At 41.2% G+C, this 18,786-nt stretch overlaps 1 protein-coding gene across 3 annotated transcripts in view; it reads right to left on the bottom strand.

Moving 5' to 3' along the window:
- Positions 1–2,128: 2,128 nt before the first annotated feature.
- The window catches only part of arhgef12a (Rho guanine nucleotide exchange factor (GEF) 12a), a 34,235-nt gene continuing 17,577 nt past the window's right edge, over positions 2,129–18,786 (bottom strand). For all 3 annotated transcript variants that reach the window (XM_044031810.1, XM_044031811.1, XM_044031812.1), the window contains 37 exons: positions 16,468–16,566; positions 15,361–15,410; positions 15,081–15,138; positions 14,819–14,991; positions 14,579–14,632; positions 14,186–14,305; positions 13,837–13,947; positions 12,929–13,063; positions 12,665–12,763; positions 12,431–12,541; positions 12,228–12,326; positions 11,960–12,002; positions 11,577–11,682; positions 11,337–11,462; positions 11,168–11,200; positions 10,127–10,241; positions 9,937–10,039; positions 9,645–9,848; positions 9,418–9,556; positions 9,287–9,319; positions 9,028–9,179; positions 8,684–8,830; positions 8,410–8,495; positions 7,629–7,754; positions 7,315–7,429; positions 5,892–5,992; positions 5,673–5,750; positions 5,475–5,550; positions 5,195–5,362; positions 4,999–5,086; positions 4,834–4,911; positions 4,656–4,750; positions 4,306–4,512; positions 3,931–4,167; positions 2,629–2,858; positions 2,468–2,543; positions 2,129–2,356 (listed from right to left, as the gene is read on the bottom strand). In XM_044031810.1, the coding sequence (XP_043887745.1) occupies positions 2,346–2,356; positions 2,468–2,543; positions 2,629–2,858; positions 3,931–4,167; positions 4,306–4,512; positions 4,656–4,750; positions 4,834–4,911; positions 4,999–5,086; positions 5,195–5,362; positions 5,475–5,550; positions 5,673–5,750; positions 5,892–5,992; positions 7,315–7,429; positions 7,629–7,754; positions 8,410–8,495; positions 8,684–8,830; positions 9,028–9,179; positions 9,287–9,319; positions 9,418–9,556; positions 9,645–9,848; positions 9,937–10,039; positions 10,127–10,241; positions 11,168–11,200; positions 11,337–11,462; positions 11,577–11,682; positions 11,960–12,002; positions 12,228–12,326; positions 12,431–12,541; positions 12,665–12,763; positions 12,929–13,063; positions 13,837–13,947; positions 14,186–14,305; positions 14,579–14,632; positions 14,819–14,991; positions 15,081–15,138; positions 15,361–15,410; positions 16,468–16,566 (4,082 nt within the window). In that variant the 3' untranslated portion in view covers positions 2,129–2,345. The remainder of the gene's footprint in view (positions 2,357–2,467; positions 2,544–2,628; positions 2,859–3,930; positions 4,168–4,305; positions 4,513–4,655; positions 4,751–4,833; positions 4,912–4,998; positions 5,087–5,194; positions 5,363–5,474; positions 5,551–5,672; positions 5,751–5,891; positions 5,993–7,314; positions 7,430–7,628; positions 7,755–8,409; positions 8,496–8,683; positions 8,831–9,027; positions 9,180–9,286; positions 9,320–9,417; positions 9,557–9,644; positions 9,849–9,936; positions 10,040–10,126; positions 10,242–11,167; positions 11,201–11,336; positions 11,463–11,576; positions 11,683–11,959; positions 12,003–12,227; positions 12,327–12,430; positions 12,542–12,664; positions 12,764–12,928; positions 13,064–13,836; positions 13,948–14,185; positions 14,306–14,578; positions 14,633–14,818; positions 14,992–15,080; positions 15,139–15,360; positions 15,411–16,467; positions 16,567–18,786) is intronic.

The following is an 18,786-nucleotide window of genomic DNA, read 5'->3' as shown; positions in this document are numbered from 1 at the left end:
AAGTCACCTACAGGGTCTTCTTCAGTGGCTTTGTCCCAACCTTTCTTTGTCAGACACAGGAGTTGAATGACTGTCTGTAATCTGCTGTGTTATTTTAAACACCCATGTCACCGCAGGTCTCAGGGTGGGTCTTCTCAACGCGACATTCAATGGTAGAAGTTTGCCACCTGCTGGAAATACACCATCGCCCTCCTTGGCGCCCCCGGCGCCCCCCCCAAACCTCTGTGATGGTTCCTTTAAAAGCAGCGGACTCTTCCTCTTGACATTTAGCTCTGCCAAGTCTACAAAAACATTTCTTACTGTTAAGGTCAACAGGAAATTCTTGACGCATGAGTACGAGGATTGCAATTTTTAAAAGAATGCTCCCAAAGTTGTCAAAAGGTTTCCAATTTGAAGTGGCTTTAAGCAACACACACACACACACACACACACACACACACACACACACACATACGTCAAATGTCCAGTGAATCCATGAATGATCCACTGAATCCCTGCCAGCAGCAGCGTTCTGTGAAATGGCTTCTCCACGTCATCGAACAGCTACTGGACTTCTCTTAAAACATGAGCGCAAATTAGAACGGCAGCCTTTCACACAGCATATTAAATACATAAATAAAACAAATCAAAACTAAAGAAAAGACTATTTCTATGTTCTATGCTGTCACATAAAGAACATAGAAACACAGGAGTAGCAGCATCCACAAATATGAAAACATTCCCATAATAAAAGCCTTTTCAAAAGAATGATTTAGTACAAAAAGGAAGCGTGGTTTTGCAGATTCAGACATTATTTCTCTAAACTTCCACACTCTTAATTACTTGCATCTTTTTATCCCCTCCCATCCCATTTGCTTAGGTAATTTAATTACTTGTTTTTGCTAAATGAATGGATGAGAATAAATGTAAAAATGTGCAGCAGCTGGACGATGTTTCGTTTGGAGGTACATGATGAGCTGAGAGGCCTGTACGGTCATGATCAATCATCTTGGTTGTTTAGAGTTAATTGATTAATAATACGACTTAAAGTCGTTGCAACGATACAGACTCAAGGTTAAGCGACACAGAGGATCACATGTTTTTTGTGTCTGAAAAAGTAAACAAAAAGGGACGTTTTTACTTGTTTTTTTATGTGTTGTGGCACCATTTATTTATTAAAGTTATGCATAACCTTCCAACTTGATCAATGTACAGTATACGGTGAACTTCATGACATTTTTGTTAGAATATCAGGCAGTCAGATCAGAATTTCCAACAGTCGCAGGAAGAGGCAGCATTTCTAATACAGAAAGCACGACCGCTCTTTTGTAGGGGAGAATACTCGAGGGGCTGATGAGAGAGCGAGACTTAGACGAGTGTGTGTGTGTGTGGGGGATAAATAAGCATGAAAGTCACTGAACTTTTGAGGGGAAAACCACAGGGATGACGCCTGTTAGAGAGAAAAGAAGCAGAAGAATCTCACACGAAGGAGTGGGGAGAGCAGATGAAAGGCAACATGCCCCTCACAATGAGGGGAGAAGGAGAAGAAGGCAGCAGCAGCACAGAAATGCAACAGGACCAGATCAGAGCCTTGAGACTCTTCATTCTAGTGAACACCACTCCTAGAATTTATCTAAAATTCTAGTCTTAAACACAGTTGAAGTGTTTTTTTTTCTTCTTTTTTTTTTTAAAAAAACACAATGGAATCTATCCAACTCTGGCCTCTATCAGTCTGAATATACTCCTGCCATCTCACCAGGATTATGCTAAGCAGGTGAGCTTGTATGCTAGTGTGCACTCAACACTCACACTAACCCTGTGTGACTGAAGCAGGCGGGAAGCAGCCAAAAAAAGGGTAATGCCATGGCCAAAAGCATGCAAGCACTGTGGAAACTCTTAAAAAAAAAAGAAATGAAAAGAAAATAAATACATCTTGGGATAAAAAAAAAAAATCTTAATACATTATCTTAAAATTTTCCTTTTCTTGTTTTGTGTTTCATATATATATATTCTAAACACACATCTTTGTACATTTTGGTATAAGTTCTCTTTCTTGCAGGGAGTTCGGGGGAAATGGGTGTTAGGTGGTGGAGGGGGTGACGTTCTGGGGGCAATCCCACTTCCCTGATTGCCTTGTGCTGATGGAGGGGCATCGCAAAGACACCTCCCTCCCTTCATACGTTTCTGCTCATACTCAGTTTCTCATTCTCTGTGGCAATCGTCGGGTGACAGTGATGGAAGAAAAAAGGAGAACTCAGCAGTGAGAGAACAAGCTTATAGGATGTCCACAAAGTCCAGGACACAAAACTGCAAGTCGGGAACTTCCTCTTTGGGACCAGAGTCAAAAGCTGTGGCAGAGACGTCCACTATCTCTTATCTGGGAGAATAAGAATTCAGGTGTCGGATTAGACAAGAGACAGATACAAGAAGTGGGTGATATGATAAGGTGTAGTGAGACATGTTTTACACCGAGCATGAGGTGAGATACCTTTGTTTCCGTCCGTGTCTGCTGTTGGCCGATCTGGCCTTTGGCGTATTAGATTATTATACTTGGCCTCAACCTCCTGCAAAGGAAAAAACAATTCACTGTCAGATCACGCAGACACAGCGATCACCGTGTGTGTTGAGAGGGATTCAATGTTACGATACCTTCAAGTAGTTTAGGTTGGACTGAAGGTTTCTGAGGTGAGACAGAACTTGTCTGCTGAAAGAGGAGAGGCTGCCGGCCTGCGATGTGGAAGAAAACCTCAAATTGATGCCAGAGTCTGCGGCACAGCCTTGTGAGGTCCTCAGCTGCTTCCCTGTGGCGGATGCCAAGATGTCATCATCTGTGCTGCTCTCTCCTGGGCCACTGTAACCCTCCAGGACCAAGTATCCTGCTGAGAGAATCAGAATAAATCATTCATTACAACTGCTACATAAGGGACGAAGAGACCCGGTCAAACTGAACCATGCGACCACCGTATGAGACATTTCAGAAACAAATTTAATCTGTTCAAACATTTCCGTTCGGAAGAATTAGTGTCACCTAATGGAGGATGTCGGGGGACTATGCAAGGAAGCGGTCTTTGCATACCAGAAAAGATGTAAACACTCTCTTCTCTTTCCTTGGGAGTAATATTCCACTATTCCACAAACATTTGTGCATTTAGGCTTCTGTAGAAAGACGGCAGCCTCCTTAAAGATTACTGCCTAAAGATCATGTAAAAAAATAAATCTAAGTCTATGAAAAATAAACGATTTTCACTTTAAAGCAAGTCCACACTTATGGGTAGTTTCAAAATGATCGTTATCAAGAACCAGTAAGAAATTGACACTAGTCCGTCATTGTTCAACCGCAAAGTACCGACAAGTGTCTAGAATAACAATATCACTGTTGATATTTATATTACGTTAGTACTTACATAGTTTTGAGAATCTCAGCCGTCTCGTAATGATGAGGACGCAGCTGACGTTAGGTTTACTCCAACCATCACAGTGGATCACTTTTTAAACGTTTCAGGGTCATTTTGCAAAAACACTCGCAAACCTACATATACAACACTCAGCACAGTGTGTGTGTGTGTGTGTGTGTGTGTGTGTGATGTTTCTGCTGCGTTCACACTGCTCCAACACTGATGAAAGGCTGAATGTGGAGCTGCATTGGCATCACTTTTAAGAAGACTTAATGAATGTGCTACATAATCCCAGAGAACAAGAAAATAGAATAAACATTAGAAGGCTTTAGGATCAATAAAGATTAAGGCAGATTAATTTAAGAAAAGCAGTTACTTTACAAGAATTAACAAGACTAAAATACAATATAAAATTAAAGCTTAAATACATAAAACTCATACTAAGCAGTATCGGGATCAATAAAATCCTACTAATACCAAGCCCACTAGTATATAAAGTCTCATAAATGTTACACACTGGACCTTTAGAATGCCAATGTTGACGGTTCAGTCTTACCATAGTCGTCGGGAGAGTCGAAAAAGCCTGTGTCCCCGGAGCCCAGGTCCTGGACTGGGTCCTCCGTTTGACAGCTGTTTTTCTCTGAGCCGTTGTGGACCATCACCCGTGAACGGCTGTCAATAGGGGTCCGCAGAGAGGTGGTCCTGAGGAGACGAGCCCCCGTGGAGCGATTGGATTGCTCCGCAGCTTCCTGGGACATTAACTGGGTCACCAACACCTGCTTTAATGCTGCCACTGCAAAATCAAGTAAGGAATCCAGGTGTGTTCATTTATTTTTATTATTATTTGAAGTACATAATATAACAGGGGACAGTTGGTTAATTCACTGCATGTGCAGCACATGTTTTTGAATGATCTGTTCTGCATGCTCACATGTTTTCAGTGCTTCGTCTGCTCTGGAGGGAAACGCGTTAAACGAGTCTCCTCCTCTGCAATCTTCAGCCACTTGGTAAGGAAGCTCCGGGTCCACAAAACCTTCCTCTTCCTCTTCTTCCGCTGCCTTCACGCTCTCAAATGGATTATTACCAGATAGAGAGCTCTGCATTGCGCTTCTAGAGGCTGGACTGCTGCTCTCTTTATCTAACAAGTCATAATTACAGTTGTCAGAGGAGTTATAATTAGAGAGGGATTATCTACACAGTGGAGAAGGATAGACTATTTAAATAATAGGGAAGAAGGATATTTCTGTTCCAATAAGTTGCCGGATGTGTGGGCACAGGTACCTGTGGACTGGGTGCTGCCGGTGGATGTGCGGTCCGCATCTCGACTCAGCCTGGAAACACCGGCTGGGATGATTTCCACTCCGTCTCTGTCCCCGCTGACACAAAAAACATCCCGTGTTAAACACAACATGAAAGCCAACCGATATACATGAGGCATGAAGAAGACAAAGCAACATACTCGCTCTGAGGTAATGGTATGATGTTGTGAGGTTTGACTTTCATGGCGTCCGCTCTCTGGATAATTAGACCCTGCCACCTTTGTTTAAGCAAATAAAGAGTTAGTATTAACTGAAATAACAGAGGTGCGGCCGGTCAAATTCAACCAGATGACATTATGCCTCACGTTCTCTGGTCTGCAACTGTGGGTGCCATCAACTCATAGATCTGGGCTCCATTTTCTGACATGGAGAGGACGAAGAATGACTTGTTGTCTGGACAGAAAGAAGGTGGACAGAGGGGTTGAGGATTGGTTGATTTAACAATATCATTCTGCCATCCATGCATGATTCTGAATGATCGGCTCATGGGTGTTGACAAACCTGTGGCCACTGAGCGCACCAGCACCGTGTTGAGTTTGATGATGGGGCTAAAGATATGTTTGGTATCGGCAGTGCCTGCCAGGTTTTTGCTGTGACACTTGAGGATCAGACGCTCGTCTTGCTTCTGAAGCAGAACCAGGATGTCCTCCAGGAGGAGAGTGTACAACTCTGAGAGGAGACAGAAGCAGCAGACGGATTTACGGCCAAACAGGGGCAACTCTCCGCTTAGGACACAACCAGGTGTGCTCTATATCAATCTTTGAAAGCACTGATTACAAACCAATAGTCTTGTCCTTGTTCACTTTCCATGACAGTGGTCCCTCGTGCACCATTGTTTTCTTGGTCAGATCCAGGTTCTGATGAATGTGAACAGAAATACTAGTTAAATCGGCATCTGTGAATCATTCCCATGTAGCCAGACATACTTCAAACAGTCCATGTGTTGCATACACATGTGTGCAACTAAACCAAAGCTCACCTTTAGCTCCAGGATCATAGGATTGTCTGTCTGCTTCAGAGAGGAGAGGTCAAGTCTTCTCTGATAATCCTCCAGCCTCTGGATGGAAGGAAAAACACACAAGACGATATGTAAATGTAAGCACTTTTAAAAGCAAAGCTGTGGCCTGGGAAGTGAAAACAGTATGCATAAAAAGGCATAAAATGAAAACAAGACTTAAAAAAACAAAAAAGAACATACCTGCTTGTCCTCAGACACCTTCAAAGCATGGTTGACATGATTTAGGATCTTCCTACAGCAGTCTGCCGCCTGCTTCACTTTGTCCTTTTCCACTGTATTGTCTGAAAGATGGTATGATACCAAATAAGAAAAAAACCTACTTAGTTATCCAGGCGGCTGTCCGGCAAATTGATATTTCCTTCCTCCATTAACAAACCATCATTCTCAGAAATTATGACAAAGCAGGGGGCAGCGTGATCCTATAATAGCCGGTTATACTTTATCATTAGAGCTTTCTCTCTGTGTGAGACCCCCCAACCCCCAGCCTGTGATGAATCAAATAATGGGTGATACATTTCCTAAAATGTGCACTGCCGCTCCAGGACCATTAAAATGATAATCTCTCCATTTGTCTTTGTAACTCTCTACCGCACAGAACCTTACTTAAGACTTCATTTGGTTCATTTAAATCCACTGATCTCCCGTGTGAGAAGCTGGTTTTCTTTGGATTTAACTACATATTACATTTGGGTTAAAAAGGGATTATACCTGGCCTATGAATTTCCATAGTCGCCTGCAACACAAATAAATTAAATGTCATATTTAATAACCTGCCTCCAATGATCTGAATAATAATAAAAAGAAGAAGAACTGCCACAGTGCAGGGATTTATTTCTTTTGGTGGCAAAAATCAGTCGTTGGATTTGAGAGTCTAAAGACAGACGAGAACAGATAATAGTAGACTTAAACTAAAAATTGAAGAGTGGTTGGTTGTTTGGTGGTGCTTAACAGTATCTCATCCATAACGTTGTTTAAGTGCTTAAGTAAAAATAAAAATACAGTGGGATTTGACTAAGACTGCAGGAGAGAGATTTATTTCTGTTCAGTCTAAAGTGTTTTTTAGTGAACGTACAAATCTGTTCTGTGGCTGTCCAACCCATGTGACACTAAGCTAAAGAAAATGTAATCATGATATAATGGCTGATAATAATTACAAAAACAGATAATCTGATTTGAATCCCTAAGAAGTTTGACCAAGACTTACACTCTGCTTTACATTTCACAACTACAAAAGGAATATGCTACTGCTCTCTAGTGGACAAATGATATAATGCTGGGACAATGTCTAAATTATCTCACACTGGTTTGAGTTCAATTTCTATACTGTCATTTCTAGTTCAGTAAACACACAAAGTGCATATCTGAAACAGGAAAATATCAGCCAATACGCTGGCTTTACCGTGTGCTATAAATCACCTCGAGTGTCACAACAAGCTCTTCTCTTATTCTGCGTATTCCAATATTTCTCGGTGCACCTTTTTAATTGAATCTATTCTTAGAGCATATTGGGAATTTAATGTCAGATGAGTCACACACACACACACACACGCTTAATATATGGATTAATATCTGCATGCAGATGTGTGAGGCAACAGCACGGCACCTGTGTACTTGGCGATGTTTTCGAGTAGCAGAGGATACTTGGTGAACCGCTGCATCTCGACAGGAATGATATCTTTAAGCTGCAGCCGGCGACACAGTCGGTTGCTCTCTGCCTCCTGCAAAGCAACGAAGATTATGCATGTGGTCACCAAAATGTATACATTTTAGAAGATGTATGAAAAAAAGCATACTGTACATGCTGACTGAGCGACACGGAATGTAGCATGCTGAGCAGTTAATTCAGTCCAGTGGCTTCTTGGAAACATTAACTTCACTGTTTTGCTCTAAGTGCGTAAACGGGCATGATGTCAGTACCTGGATGAAAGACGAGAACCTTGAGTCTTTCTTCTGCTTGGTCTTGATGATCTCCAGAGCAAATGGCTGATTACTGCAGAACGTCCCCACTGCCTGCTTGATCTTCTCCTCCTCTCCACCGCTGAACTGTATCCATGCAGCACATGACAGGACAGAGCAGCGGATGAGAGAGAGAGACATCAGCCACTTAGTTGCCATGGAAATACGGAGTGTTTAACTATTATAATGAGCAGTTACTCCCAGACGTGGGGGCGAGGCTTAACTTAAATGTAAACGTAGACTAGATCATTGCACAGACCCTCAGGGACCGGTTTATCCTACTTATCCCCCATTGAGACATTCGAGACGTGTGTGCCAAATTGATATGAGGCAACCTTATGTAATGTATCATGCATTATTAAAATGCAGAGATGTCAGCCAAATGTGGGACGTTTCCTGAAGAATTGGCTTCTATTTAATCTACCGAGGAGGGCAGAGTAGTTCTTCTTTGCCATAATTAAGGTTTTGTTACTCAGGCTTTTTCAAAATGTTATTCTAAGTATGAAAACATTGCCAAAAAGCTTTTCTCTTACACATAAAAGCAGTTCATGGCCATTTCCTGACTGCTAATGTGACATATCAAAATAAATGAAATGAGACTGGGGAAAGGAACAAATACATCTCTTAATGCACGATACATTTTTCAAACCTCATCAGTCATCTTGAAACAGATTTGATACCGGACTTTTTTTTTTTTATTCTTAAAGAGGAAATACAATTTCACCTTGAGAATTGTACTCACCCAAGAGAGTAAGTCATCTCCTATCAGATCAATTACTGACGACTCATTTCTCTTCCGAACTGCAACCATTTGCTCCAGTACGGACACTGAAATTCACCAAAGGCACCAAAAGGGCCGTCAATGTGTGTACAACATGTGAGGAAAATGTGCGTGTAAACAACTTAAATTGTATGTTATCAATTATATTGCCTCTAACCATCTTACTTTTCATTTGAAATGTTTTTAAATCAAATGACCGGATAATAACTAGTTCTATGCGTATATGTTTGCGTACCATGCAACTGTAGAATCTCCTCCAAGTTGGAGAAGATGTTCTTGATGTCAGCAGGAGGCAGGATGGCCTCTTTGGAGAGCTTCTGGTAGAAAACGTGGTCCAAAACCCTCAGCTTCCGTACGTGTGCTCGCTCTGTGTAAAACAGCTCTGCGGACAAATGGCAAGATGTTAATTCAAGATGGTGGCTGATCTTCACAGCCTAACCTAACATACGTTTGACAGAGAATTGAGTTGGATCCCAGAAATGACTGATCTACTCAGTGTCACAAACTGCACTTAAAATCAAGTGATCTCTGCGAAAAACAAAAGCAGCATTAATGAAGTGTACAACGTTCTTCTCTCACCATTAATAACTTCCTGTCTCTTTATTTCATGAGGCCGAAGACCGGCCAGGACTTCTCTCCCCACCAGCTGCTGCCAGTTCGGCGGATCATGCTCAGAGTCTGTTCCCTGGTCGTCCTCACTCTGGACGTCAGCTGGACCCAGTCCCTCAAGCCTGCAGCAAAAACAAAATCATTGGCTTTCTATTTGGCTAATAAAAAATTCTCAATGTAGTATCAGAATTTCTTAAAAGAGACATTTGTCAAAGTGATCATGTCATACCTTCTTAAGGCTTTTGGTGTTCCCTCGTGAACTCTAGGAAAATTGTAAACAGAAAAAAATGTATGTTAATATCTATATATTCTCTCTGTGCGGAAGCCTATGTGTCACTTCAAATGAGACTTTGAACTCACTTGTCACTTTCTCTGTCATCCTCTTGCAGTTGGTCCAGGCTGTAAAGGTCATTGTGCGCAACAGGGTATGGCAGCCCGTCCAGGGAGTCAGACTGAAGGCCGTCACTTAGTCTGTGTGGGCCTGAGGTCGGAGTTCCACCTGAGGAATAAGTTAGAAGTTGGAAGTGTTCACTTGGTTTGACAGGTTCTTCTAATGAGGTGTATAACTCAGTTGCTCAGTAGCTCACCTGTATCAGCATCTCGACTCGTATCTGAGCTGCAGGTGGTGCTGTTTGGCGATGAAGTGTTGACAGACATGGAGTGCGTGAGTTCAGAGCCCTCGCTCGATTGGCTGCCTCTTAAACGACTTGTTTCCGTGTGTTCACTGGTCCCCAGTATAGGCTGTGATAGTTGTTTCTGAGGACGGGGGCGACCCTCCAAGGCTTTACCCACTAAATATAGAGTCAAAATTGTATAAAAAAAAAAAAAGCCATCCAATTTAAAATCATAATTTTTGCCTGTCTTTAAGTCACCGCTCACCTGGCCCCGCTTCAATGCGGCTTGGCCGACGCTGGGGTCCGAGGATACTGGGAAATCTGGGTTTCTTCACCTTCTCTTCTTCTGACTTTATGATTTTCTGTATCTTATAAAAACAAAGGAAAGCAACGGGTCAGGAAGACGATGATGGGAAATAAAGTGATCTTAAAGGGCATACATGAATTTCTAGTACCTTGATCTTGGGGAGAAAGTTTATCCGGACCCGTTTGGACTCAAGGCTGCGAGGTTCTTTGACCCTCACTCCAAGGTGCTTCATGTATGTATAGATGACATACTGCATTGTAGTGCTAAAAAACAACAACATTTCTTTTAGAGAATTTGCTTTAAGAGAATAACCATATGTGATCCTCATACAATATAGTCACACTTTTAAATTAATTAAATTTAAAACATACTGCCAAATGACATGATTTCAATTAGACTGTCCCAGTGCTCTATTTGTAAACTGTGTGTGTGGGGGGTATAGGTTGGCACCAGTATGTGTTCTTCATTAAAAATGGCAAAGACTATACTGACTGATTCAATTCAGGGCAAATGATTAAATAATTTAAGAGAGCAGAGCCCCTGCAGCTTTTAAGTGCCTATAATTTGGCTATTTATGGGTTCATCATTTTAATTTGTAGGAGCAACTGAAATAGGTTTTCCATGTTGAGAAGTTTAAAATGCGCATATTTGTCGAATTTAATGCATTGCTGCAGTGCCTCTGTTTGAAAGACTGCATTTTAAATGTAGCTCTTGACTCATCTTCCGCTTCCTAATTATGGTCCGGTGGGTCAGCGGCCCCATGCTTTAGTAAATAGTCAACCACTCAAGCCATTCAGGACGTTCATGCTTTTCAGGAGTAGTGTTTCCTGTAGGAGAAGAGGACCCTCCTTCAGAGGGCTCCAGACTAACTTTTTCATTTAGGTTGAGGGGGAAAGGTCAATGCTGATTCTGTTGCCATGCATTGATGAATGTATGATAAACTCTGGTAATGTTAGGTGCACCAGTGCAACCAAAGAAACACTTCAAAGATCTTTGGGCACATGTGCGATATGCTCATATGGTTGCACTCCAGACCCCAGCTTGACTATTGTAAGCCAGGGGATCTTTCAAATGCACAAAAAGCTATATGACACACTAAAGAACCATTTTAAATGATCTATCCCATACCCTTTGACAAATACTCTACATATCAATCAACTACGAGCCCCACAAGATTAGGTTTGCTTACCATTTCTCTTCCTCTGTGGTCTGAGTAGTTAATCTGGAAGCAATACAAAAAAAGTAAAGAGTTTTATTTGCTATTAAAGGTTAGAAATGTGAGTCTCTGTGCATCCAAGCAGCAGCACGTCTGTAAGTGTGACATAGGTGCTATGTGACTGTGCACCTGTGCTACTTACAGGATATCCTCTATCTTGGTGATGATGTTTTCAGCATATGAACGCTCTCGCTCCAGAGGGACTTGCTCTTGGTCCAGTTTGGTCAGTTCTCCTTCAGCCACTGTTAGACCCATGCTGCGCTTCTGCCTACATGTCCAAACATAGAGTAGATTATACTGCAGCAGAAAAAGGCTAAACACGTTCTTTTTTTGTTTTGTTTTGTTTGATTTCCAATTGATTACAACCTATAACATGGTTTACCTGAAATCCTCAAGGTTCTTCTGAATGTCAAGGAGCAGAGAGTCCTGCAGTGTTTGAACATGTTGTCTGTTTATTTCCTCTGGGATCAGCTCTGTCCGCCGCCGGTCTGAAAACACATCCACACACACACACACTCTCGAATACACTAGCTACCAGGGAACTGTGGCATGTGCACACTAAATGGGTAATTTTAAGACTAAGTGGTGCTTTCCAAACCATCAGAGCATTTGATTAGTCAGGAACGTGCATGGCTGAGTAAGTGATGAACTCACAGGGACAGTATAACAAGTTTTTCCTAATGGTTTAAATAAACAGACACACAAAAACATCACCTCCTCAAATTGGCACTGGGCAAAAGCTAAAACACAGTGTGAGATACTTACCAAGATCGGCAGAGACGGATTCGGGAACAGCAACTTTCAAATTCTGTAAAAAAAAAAAAAAAGTTTTATTCCCCAACAACTAACTGGAACAAAAAAGTCCAGAAATAAATAGGTCATCACCACCATGTGCTAATGGGTGTGATGACCAGTCAGTGGCACAAATCACTTTATTCTTAGTGGTGTATTTTTCAACAACAACAATCAGAGAGATGAAGAGGCCTGTTGTTGCCTTCATATTCATTTAAGAAACAAACAAAACTGCACTCACTGCTCCTCGGTCAATGAAGAAATTGTGGAGGTCCATGAACACCCGCCTGGTCTCTTTGGAGTTGGTCTGCTTGTAGAAGTCAGCATAGAGGTAGCACAGCTGTGGACACATGATTAGGAGTTATAATGGAGCCCCTAGAGTCTGTTAAGCTGGAAACTAATATGTAGAAGGGTTTCCCAAGGTGTGAAGCGAGCAGTTCTTACCACAGGAGCAGGGTCAAACTGAGAGATGACATGGTGAAGAAAGGCTGCAAGGTGGGCAGGCCGGGACTTGAGCTGTTCAATGCTGTTAAAGCTGTTACATTGGCCATTTGTCTGAAACAGTACAACAATTTGCGATGTTACAAACATCTTATTATCCCAGAACAAACTGATCCTGAAAAGTATTGATTATCTGACAGCTGTGACATTATTTGCTTTTGCTCTGTGTTAAAATACCTGTTCTTGGTCTGAATCAAAATAATCGTCCTCGGCTCCAATGATTTGTGAGACAAGTCGGGAAGAGGGACTGTTGACTGTGGTAGGGGACACCGAGTCCTGGGAGCAAGACAGTGATAAATAATGAAATTACATGGGATAGTTATAATATCCTGCTCCAGTATACTTGCACTGAGAGCCCTAAACTCTGTTTGCACCAACAAAAGCAGGAATTAAGCAAATATCTTGAGGATAATTAGCAAAAAGACAAATGTGTATAGCTACCAGGTCCGTGGTGTCTTCTGCCTCTGGGGAGTGACAGGAATTGAAGCTGTTCCTGGGTGTGCTCTTTGGGCTGAGGCCAGATGTCTCTCTTGGAAAAATACTGGCAGGAGATCCAGGCCCAAATCTGTGGGATAACTGAAGGGGGGATGATACTAAATGTTACATTCGGTACATTCCTTTACATGTCATAAGAAAAAAATTATAATCCTGGCCGTTTTGGAGTGGGTACACTGTGTATGATGCGGACTAAACCACTGATACTAATTGTATGTGAAGTCCAGATTTTGCCAACTGTCTTCTCTGTGCCAAATATCACACTTCTTGACTTAATATTGGCTGCAGGCACTTTGTGTGAAGAGGAGAGGCAGATGATTCAGCTGTCTGCGTGTGTGCACGGCTGCATGCGTGTGTCTCGGTGTGTGAGAGAGGAGAAAGAGAGAGAGAGAGAGAGAGAGAGAGAGAGAGAGAGAGATGTGCAAGCAGGCACTACACAAAACAGTGCATTGCTTTTGTAAGTTGCACTGAAAAAGAAAAAGACTATCATTTTATGGTGGTCACGTATTGGTCAATGTATGGGAAACCCGGAACTGGACATCGAAGTTAACTTAACTGTGCATGGAAACGTATTGACTGACAATCAATCACATTTCAACAAAAGACGCAACAACAAAACAACTAATTGCCTCAAGTGGCCGACTGGGAGCAGCAGAGCTCAAAAGGATGCATTTGAATGGAATTTTCTGGGGATGTAGGATAGGTTATGGACCAATGAAGCAAAGATACAATTTTGGTGGTAATCCAGATTCAAGATTTTTTTTAAACCTTGAGAAATAGGGGAATGTATCTACTGTCTTTGACCTTATCTAGACTGACTTTAATTGTAATACGAATTATAGTTGACAACTTACAGGAGTGCTGCTCCAGGAGGACATGTCTGTGCTGTTGTCTGCCTTGGAGGTGAGAGTGTGTTGTGATTCGAACATGCTACCATCATCTGTATCACCACCTGGAACAGCCTCCTGAGGATTTAAGTAGACAAAACAATTGTTACCAATAATGGACACGCTCACTACATAAAAATATATACAATATGCAGAATAGAAAGAATGAACACACACATTAATCTATGAGAACGTAATCTCATTGAACAGTGGGAAATGTACAATATGTCAAATGAGCTGTCACACCTGCTGCTCTACATACAGTCATGTTTCTAGATAACCCATTCAATGGGCTGAATTTATAAGATTTCTATACCTGTGTTGCCCCAGTGGCCTTGAAGAGCTGACCCTGCAGCCGAGGAATGTGTTTATTAGCTTCCTGGATGTCTTTCAGTAGTTTGGGGGAGGGGTTCTTGCTGTACTCCTCCTTCATAGCCTAGACAGCAAGAGGAGTGAAATCAAGTCAAGGACTCAGCACCATTCATATTTTGTTAAATATATAAAGTTATGCATGTGAAATAATGAAGTATAGATATGGGATGTAAGGGCGTTTGAGAATAGCCGATTTCGACTCTAACAAATTGTTCTATTAAGACAATCAGAGATGATTCCACCACTGAGTTGAGACAGTTGATTGCAATTTCCTCCACTAAGGAAAACACTGATACGCTGTTTAAAAAAAGTAAGTGGCAATGATTGTTCTGCTAACCTGCAACTCCTGCATCTTTTGCAAGGTGTCAACCTTCTGGATGCTATTTTCATCCTGTAGATGGAAAAAAAAGAAAAGGAACGTTGAGATGTTTGACTTGCACTAGATGACTAGATGTCATTTGAGCAAATACATCATATCCATATTCTACAATGAGGAGATAGTAAGGAAGTAAGAACACATTTTGAAGGAAAGATTTAAAAGAAAAAAAACAAAAGTAGTGACTAATGTCGTTCATACCCATGGTGCATGTGTAGAAGAGAGTCTGCCCTGAGGACTGTACGGGCGTTCTGTTGCTGGAGAGTTTGGAGAAGAAATACTAATGCCCACCATTTCAGACTCAGCTTCAGTCAGAGGGATCTGGGCGAGCCCTGGAGGGCGCCCCAACACTGTGAGGGCCACATAGGAGCCCGCTGGGAAAAATATCACAAGGGACATGTTTTTCAGTTAGGTTTTTTTCTCCCAATGTGGATTTTACTTAAATATTGAAATTAAAACTTACATTTGATAAGCTTCACCACTTCTATGTGATTAGAATGTGTAACAAGAGTCCCGTTAACCTGGAAGACAGTAATGGTGCAATAATTACAAATATAAAACAAAACAAGATATAACACTGAATACCAATCAAGATTTCCTAAACACATGGACTCACTTCACTCTTAGCCCGAGAGTGCAGAGATAGTAAGTGACCACAAGATGGCAGCCTGCAGCTTCTGCATTGGCCTTGGACATTTTGATAATGTATATTCTAAGATATAAGAGAGTCATACGAACACTACCTTGATGATCCTGTCTCCTGTCTGAACACCTGCTCGCATAGCAGCCCCATCTGACAAACAGAGGAGAGAAACACATTTTAAATAACAAAAGGGCAAGAGGAGAGAAGTGAAATAAATGAAAATTAATTAAATGGAGGGGAAAATCAGAGGAGACAGCGTGCACGCAGTCTGTTGGTGCAACGATTGGTATTTCTAATAGATCGTAGAGTCCTGACAGACATGACGTTGCAAAGTGACTATTTTAAAAGACCATAACAGTGGTTATATTACAAGAAGGACCTGTTTCACAGCTCACCACAAACAAAGGGATTTAGGCATGAGACAGGTTATTAAGAGATACTGGTCTGACTCTGTAGTCAGCAGCAAACGGCTGAAGTGTTAACCAAATACAGGAAAATGTAATACTTGCGATGTGCATCTTGGATCTTCGGTTTTATTATTATGATTATGGTGGATATTTGAACCAGTGTCATCTGACTAAGGACTGGTCAAGGCATGTGTGACTGGTAACTTGTGACTAACTGATACAGGTTTATGTGACATGATATTTGGCTTTTAATTGTTTCAGAGGCTTAATTCAGACTTGTGACATGACGAATGGGAGAAGCTACGCCATAATACAGTCCGTTTGCTACTCAGTTTACAAAGAGATTTAGTTTTATAAATTATTCAAATGAAACTAAGTAGACTTCTCTTTGTGATGAGTCATTAACAGTAGCACACATGGGAGGCTTTACAGGGAAAGGCAAACACTGCCAGATGATGACAGTGCAACATTAGGTGCGATCAGTTCCTTCCTCTTCCGTCTCTTTCCACTACTGTACTGACACTGTAATATTTTCTGTGGCCTGATAACAGCCCAGTATTATGTGAAAGTCCCTTCCTTTAAAGACAACATAATGAAACAGAAATTGAGAGGATATTTACAACAAATGACCTCACTATTCCTAGTTACTCCTGATATGTATGAGTTCAGATCACACAACCGTGAGTCAGTAAAAGCAGCCCACCTCTCTATTACAATAGCATAGATCAAAGAAGGAATAACATTGTAATAACACAGGTTTCCTTCTCCTTTTTTTTTTTAAATTTGAGACTCGGTCTTACCTTCTTTGACAAGCTGCACAAATACTGGGTTGTCACCGCTGACCGTGAGCCCAAAGCCATTTTCATCTCTCTGGATGATTACACATCGCTGGACCAGACCTGCAAGTGAGACAGACAGGGCAGAAAAAAACATAACAGTGTCTTCAAAAAGGACCAGGAAGACACTGAAGTCATTGAAGTACATTTATATTGTTAAATCAGTGCCTCAAACACAACCTGTGTGGAAAAAAACATATTGTAAAAAGATTCAACAGAGAAATTATCAGAATTTGCTGATGATCACCAGCTCTTGATTCTTAAGTCAATCCAAGCACATGCTGCACAAAACTAAAGCATTCAGGAGAAGTGTTTTTTTCCAAAACAATACACATATTTGTCTGTGTATGCAATCCCCATACCATAAAAACATGTTTGTACTGAATAACTGCGATTGAAATGATTTTAAATATTTTTTTGCTGCCATTTGGTATAAGAAGACTCATAGACCAATAATGCTTTTGAACATGAATTTGGCCATGTTGGTGCTGCACACTTGAAATAACCTGAACCTAAAATCCTTTACGATATTACCAGAAGCCATCTCCAGAAGTCTAGACACTATTGTCAGGATAACAAGTGGTGTGTCAAGTCAAACTTGGCCAGAAACCCAAATCTTATTAAAAAATATTTCAAAGTCAGTCTGATTTTAAGTAAATATCATTGGTATAACGCAAAATCATAACACTAAGTATATCAAGGACCTTTTAAGAATAATACAATAATAATAAAAATGCATGAATTATGAAATAATACATGTTGTTTATTCTCTTGATTGTTTGTTGTCTCCGGGATTTTTAGAAGGTGTTTCATCACCTTTCTAACGTTTTGACTGACTGACAGGACAGCACACACAAAAAGCAACACAATGTGATGTTATTGAAATGTGCAGCATCAACCACAGAGATGAGTCGATCAACAAGGACAGTGGCATGGTGGGGGTTGGAGAATGGAAGGAACAGGAGCTTAAAAAGCAGAGAGCAGATAGACAAGGCCAAAAGCCACAGCCTGGGGGGAAGGGAGTGGGGGGGGGGAGTAGAACTAAGGGAGCAGGGGGAAGGGGCATCGAGAGAGGGCAAGGGTGTCAACAAGACAGATGAAGCCATACGGGTTAAAAAGCTGGTGTGAATTTGCCTTCCGATGTTTTAGCTTTTCCTAACATTTAGTAGTATTTTAGAGACGTTTCATCTGTATATATAAACCACGATGAAAAGGTATCACTGATACGATCCCTGATCAGGACAAGACGAAAATGGTCATGTATTATTCAGACGTTTAACTGATCCATGATCAGCACCTTTAGCTAAAAGACACGGACATGGACCCTAGAGAATAAACTGACCTTTCACGCTGACAGAGTACCTTCAGCAGGCACATAATCACAAAAAGACGAAAGTCATTACAATTTCACATACAAAGGTCAGACTGCTTTTCATAAATCTACAAGTCAAAGAACTTCGAGGCCTCAATAACAGCCTTTCATCTGTGAATTTAGTCAATTCTAAACGGGTGGACGGCCAAAGACATATACTTATAATACTGTTAAATACAACAGTATAGTCTCATCTTAAGTCACTGTGTCTTAGACAGTGACTAGACTGTCATCGGCACAAACTGTCATTTTTCCATAGCTGCCTAAGGAATTTGTTTTGTCAATTTACTGCTTGTGGGGCCAGGCACTGACGAGGAGCCATATGGTATGAAATCTCACATTATCTGACAACTTCTGTCCCAAGACCTTCTTGTGCACATCACATCACCAATAACAGGGAAAGAATTAGAAACATTATCCCAGATGTAAGAGCACAAAGGATTAAAATGACACGTTCACACCACAGGGGAGACGAGGCTCAATATTGACCCTGCTTACGTGTGGATTCTGCAAATATGTCACTCAACCCATTGCTCAGTGGGTGCTTAGCTTTAGTCTACACTAATGTGAGTCCCAGTAAGCATGTATGTATTATTCTCTGTGTGAGTTTCATATTTAATCACACTTATACGATGACTTAACTGGAACTCAACATAAATATTGAACATAATATTTAGATCCAACTCAAGTGGGTTTATGAAATAAAAGTAAACAGTGCAACTGCCTCCAGGTAATCCAATATCAATCTTTTAAATAGTATCAACTGTGCTCCTTCCACTGAACAAAAAAACATTTCTCAGTTAAAAAAAGAACATTATTTTGTAGTTTTTAACTGTGTTGTGGCAGATAATAAGAATACAATTTAGGGGAGTGTTTAAAACACTCCTTTTGCTTATGAAAAAACAGTGGGC

Source organism: Solea senegalensis, linkage group LG8, assembly GCF_019176455.1.
Source record: "Solea senegalensis isolate Sse05_10M linkage group LG8, IFAPA_SoseM_1, whole genome shotgun sequence".
In the NCBI taxonomy this organism is placed as follows: Eukaryota; Metazoa; Chordata; class Actinopteri; order Pleuronectiformes; family Soleidae; genus Solea; species Solea senegalensis.
This window is presented reverse-complemented; position numbering and strand designations above follow the sequence as displayed.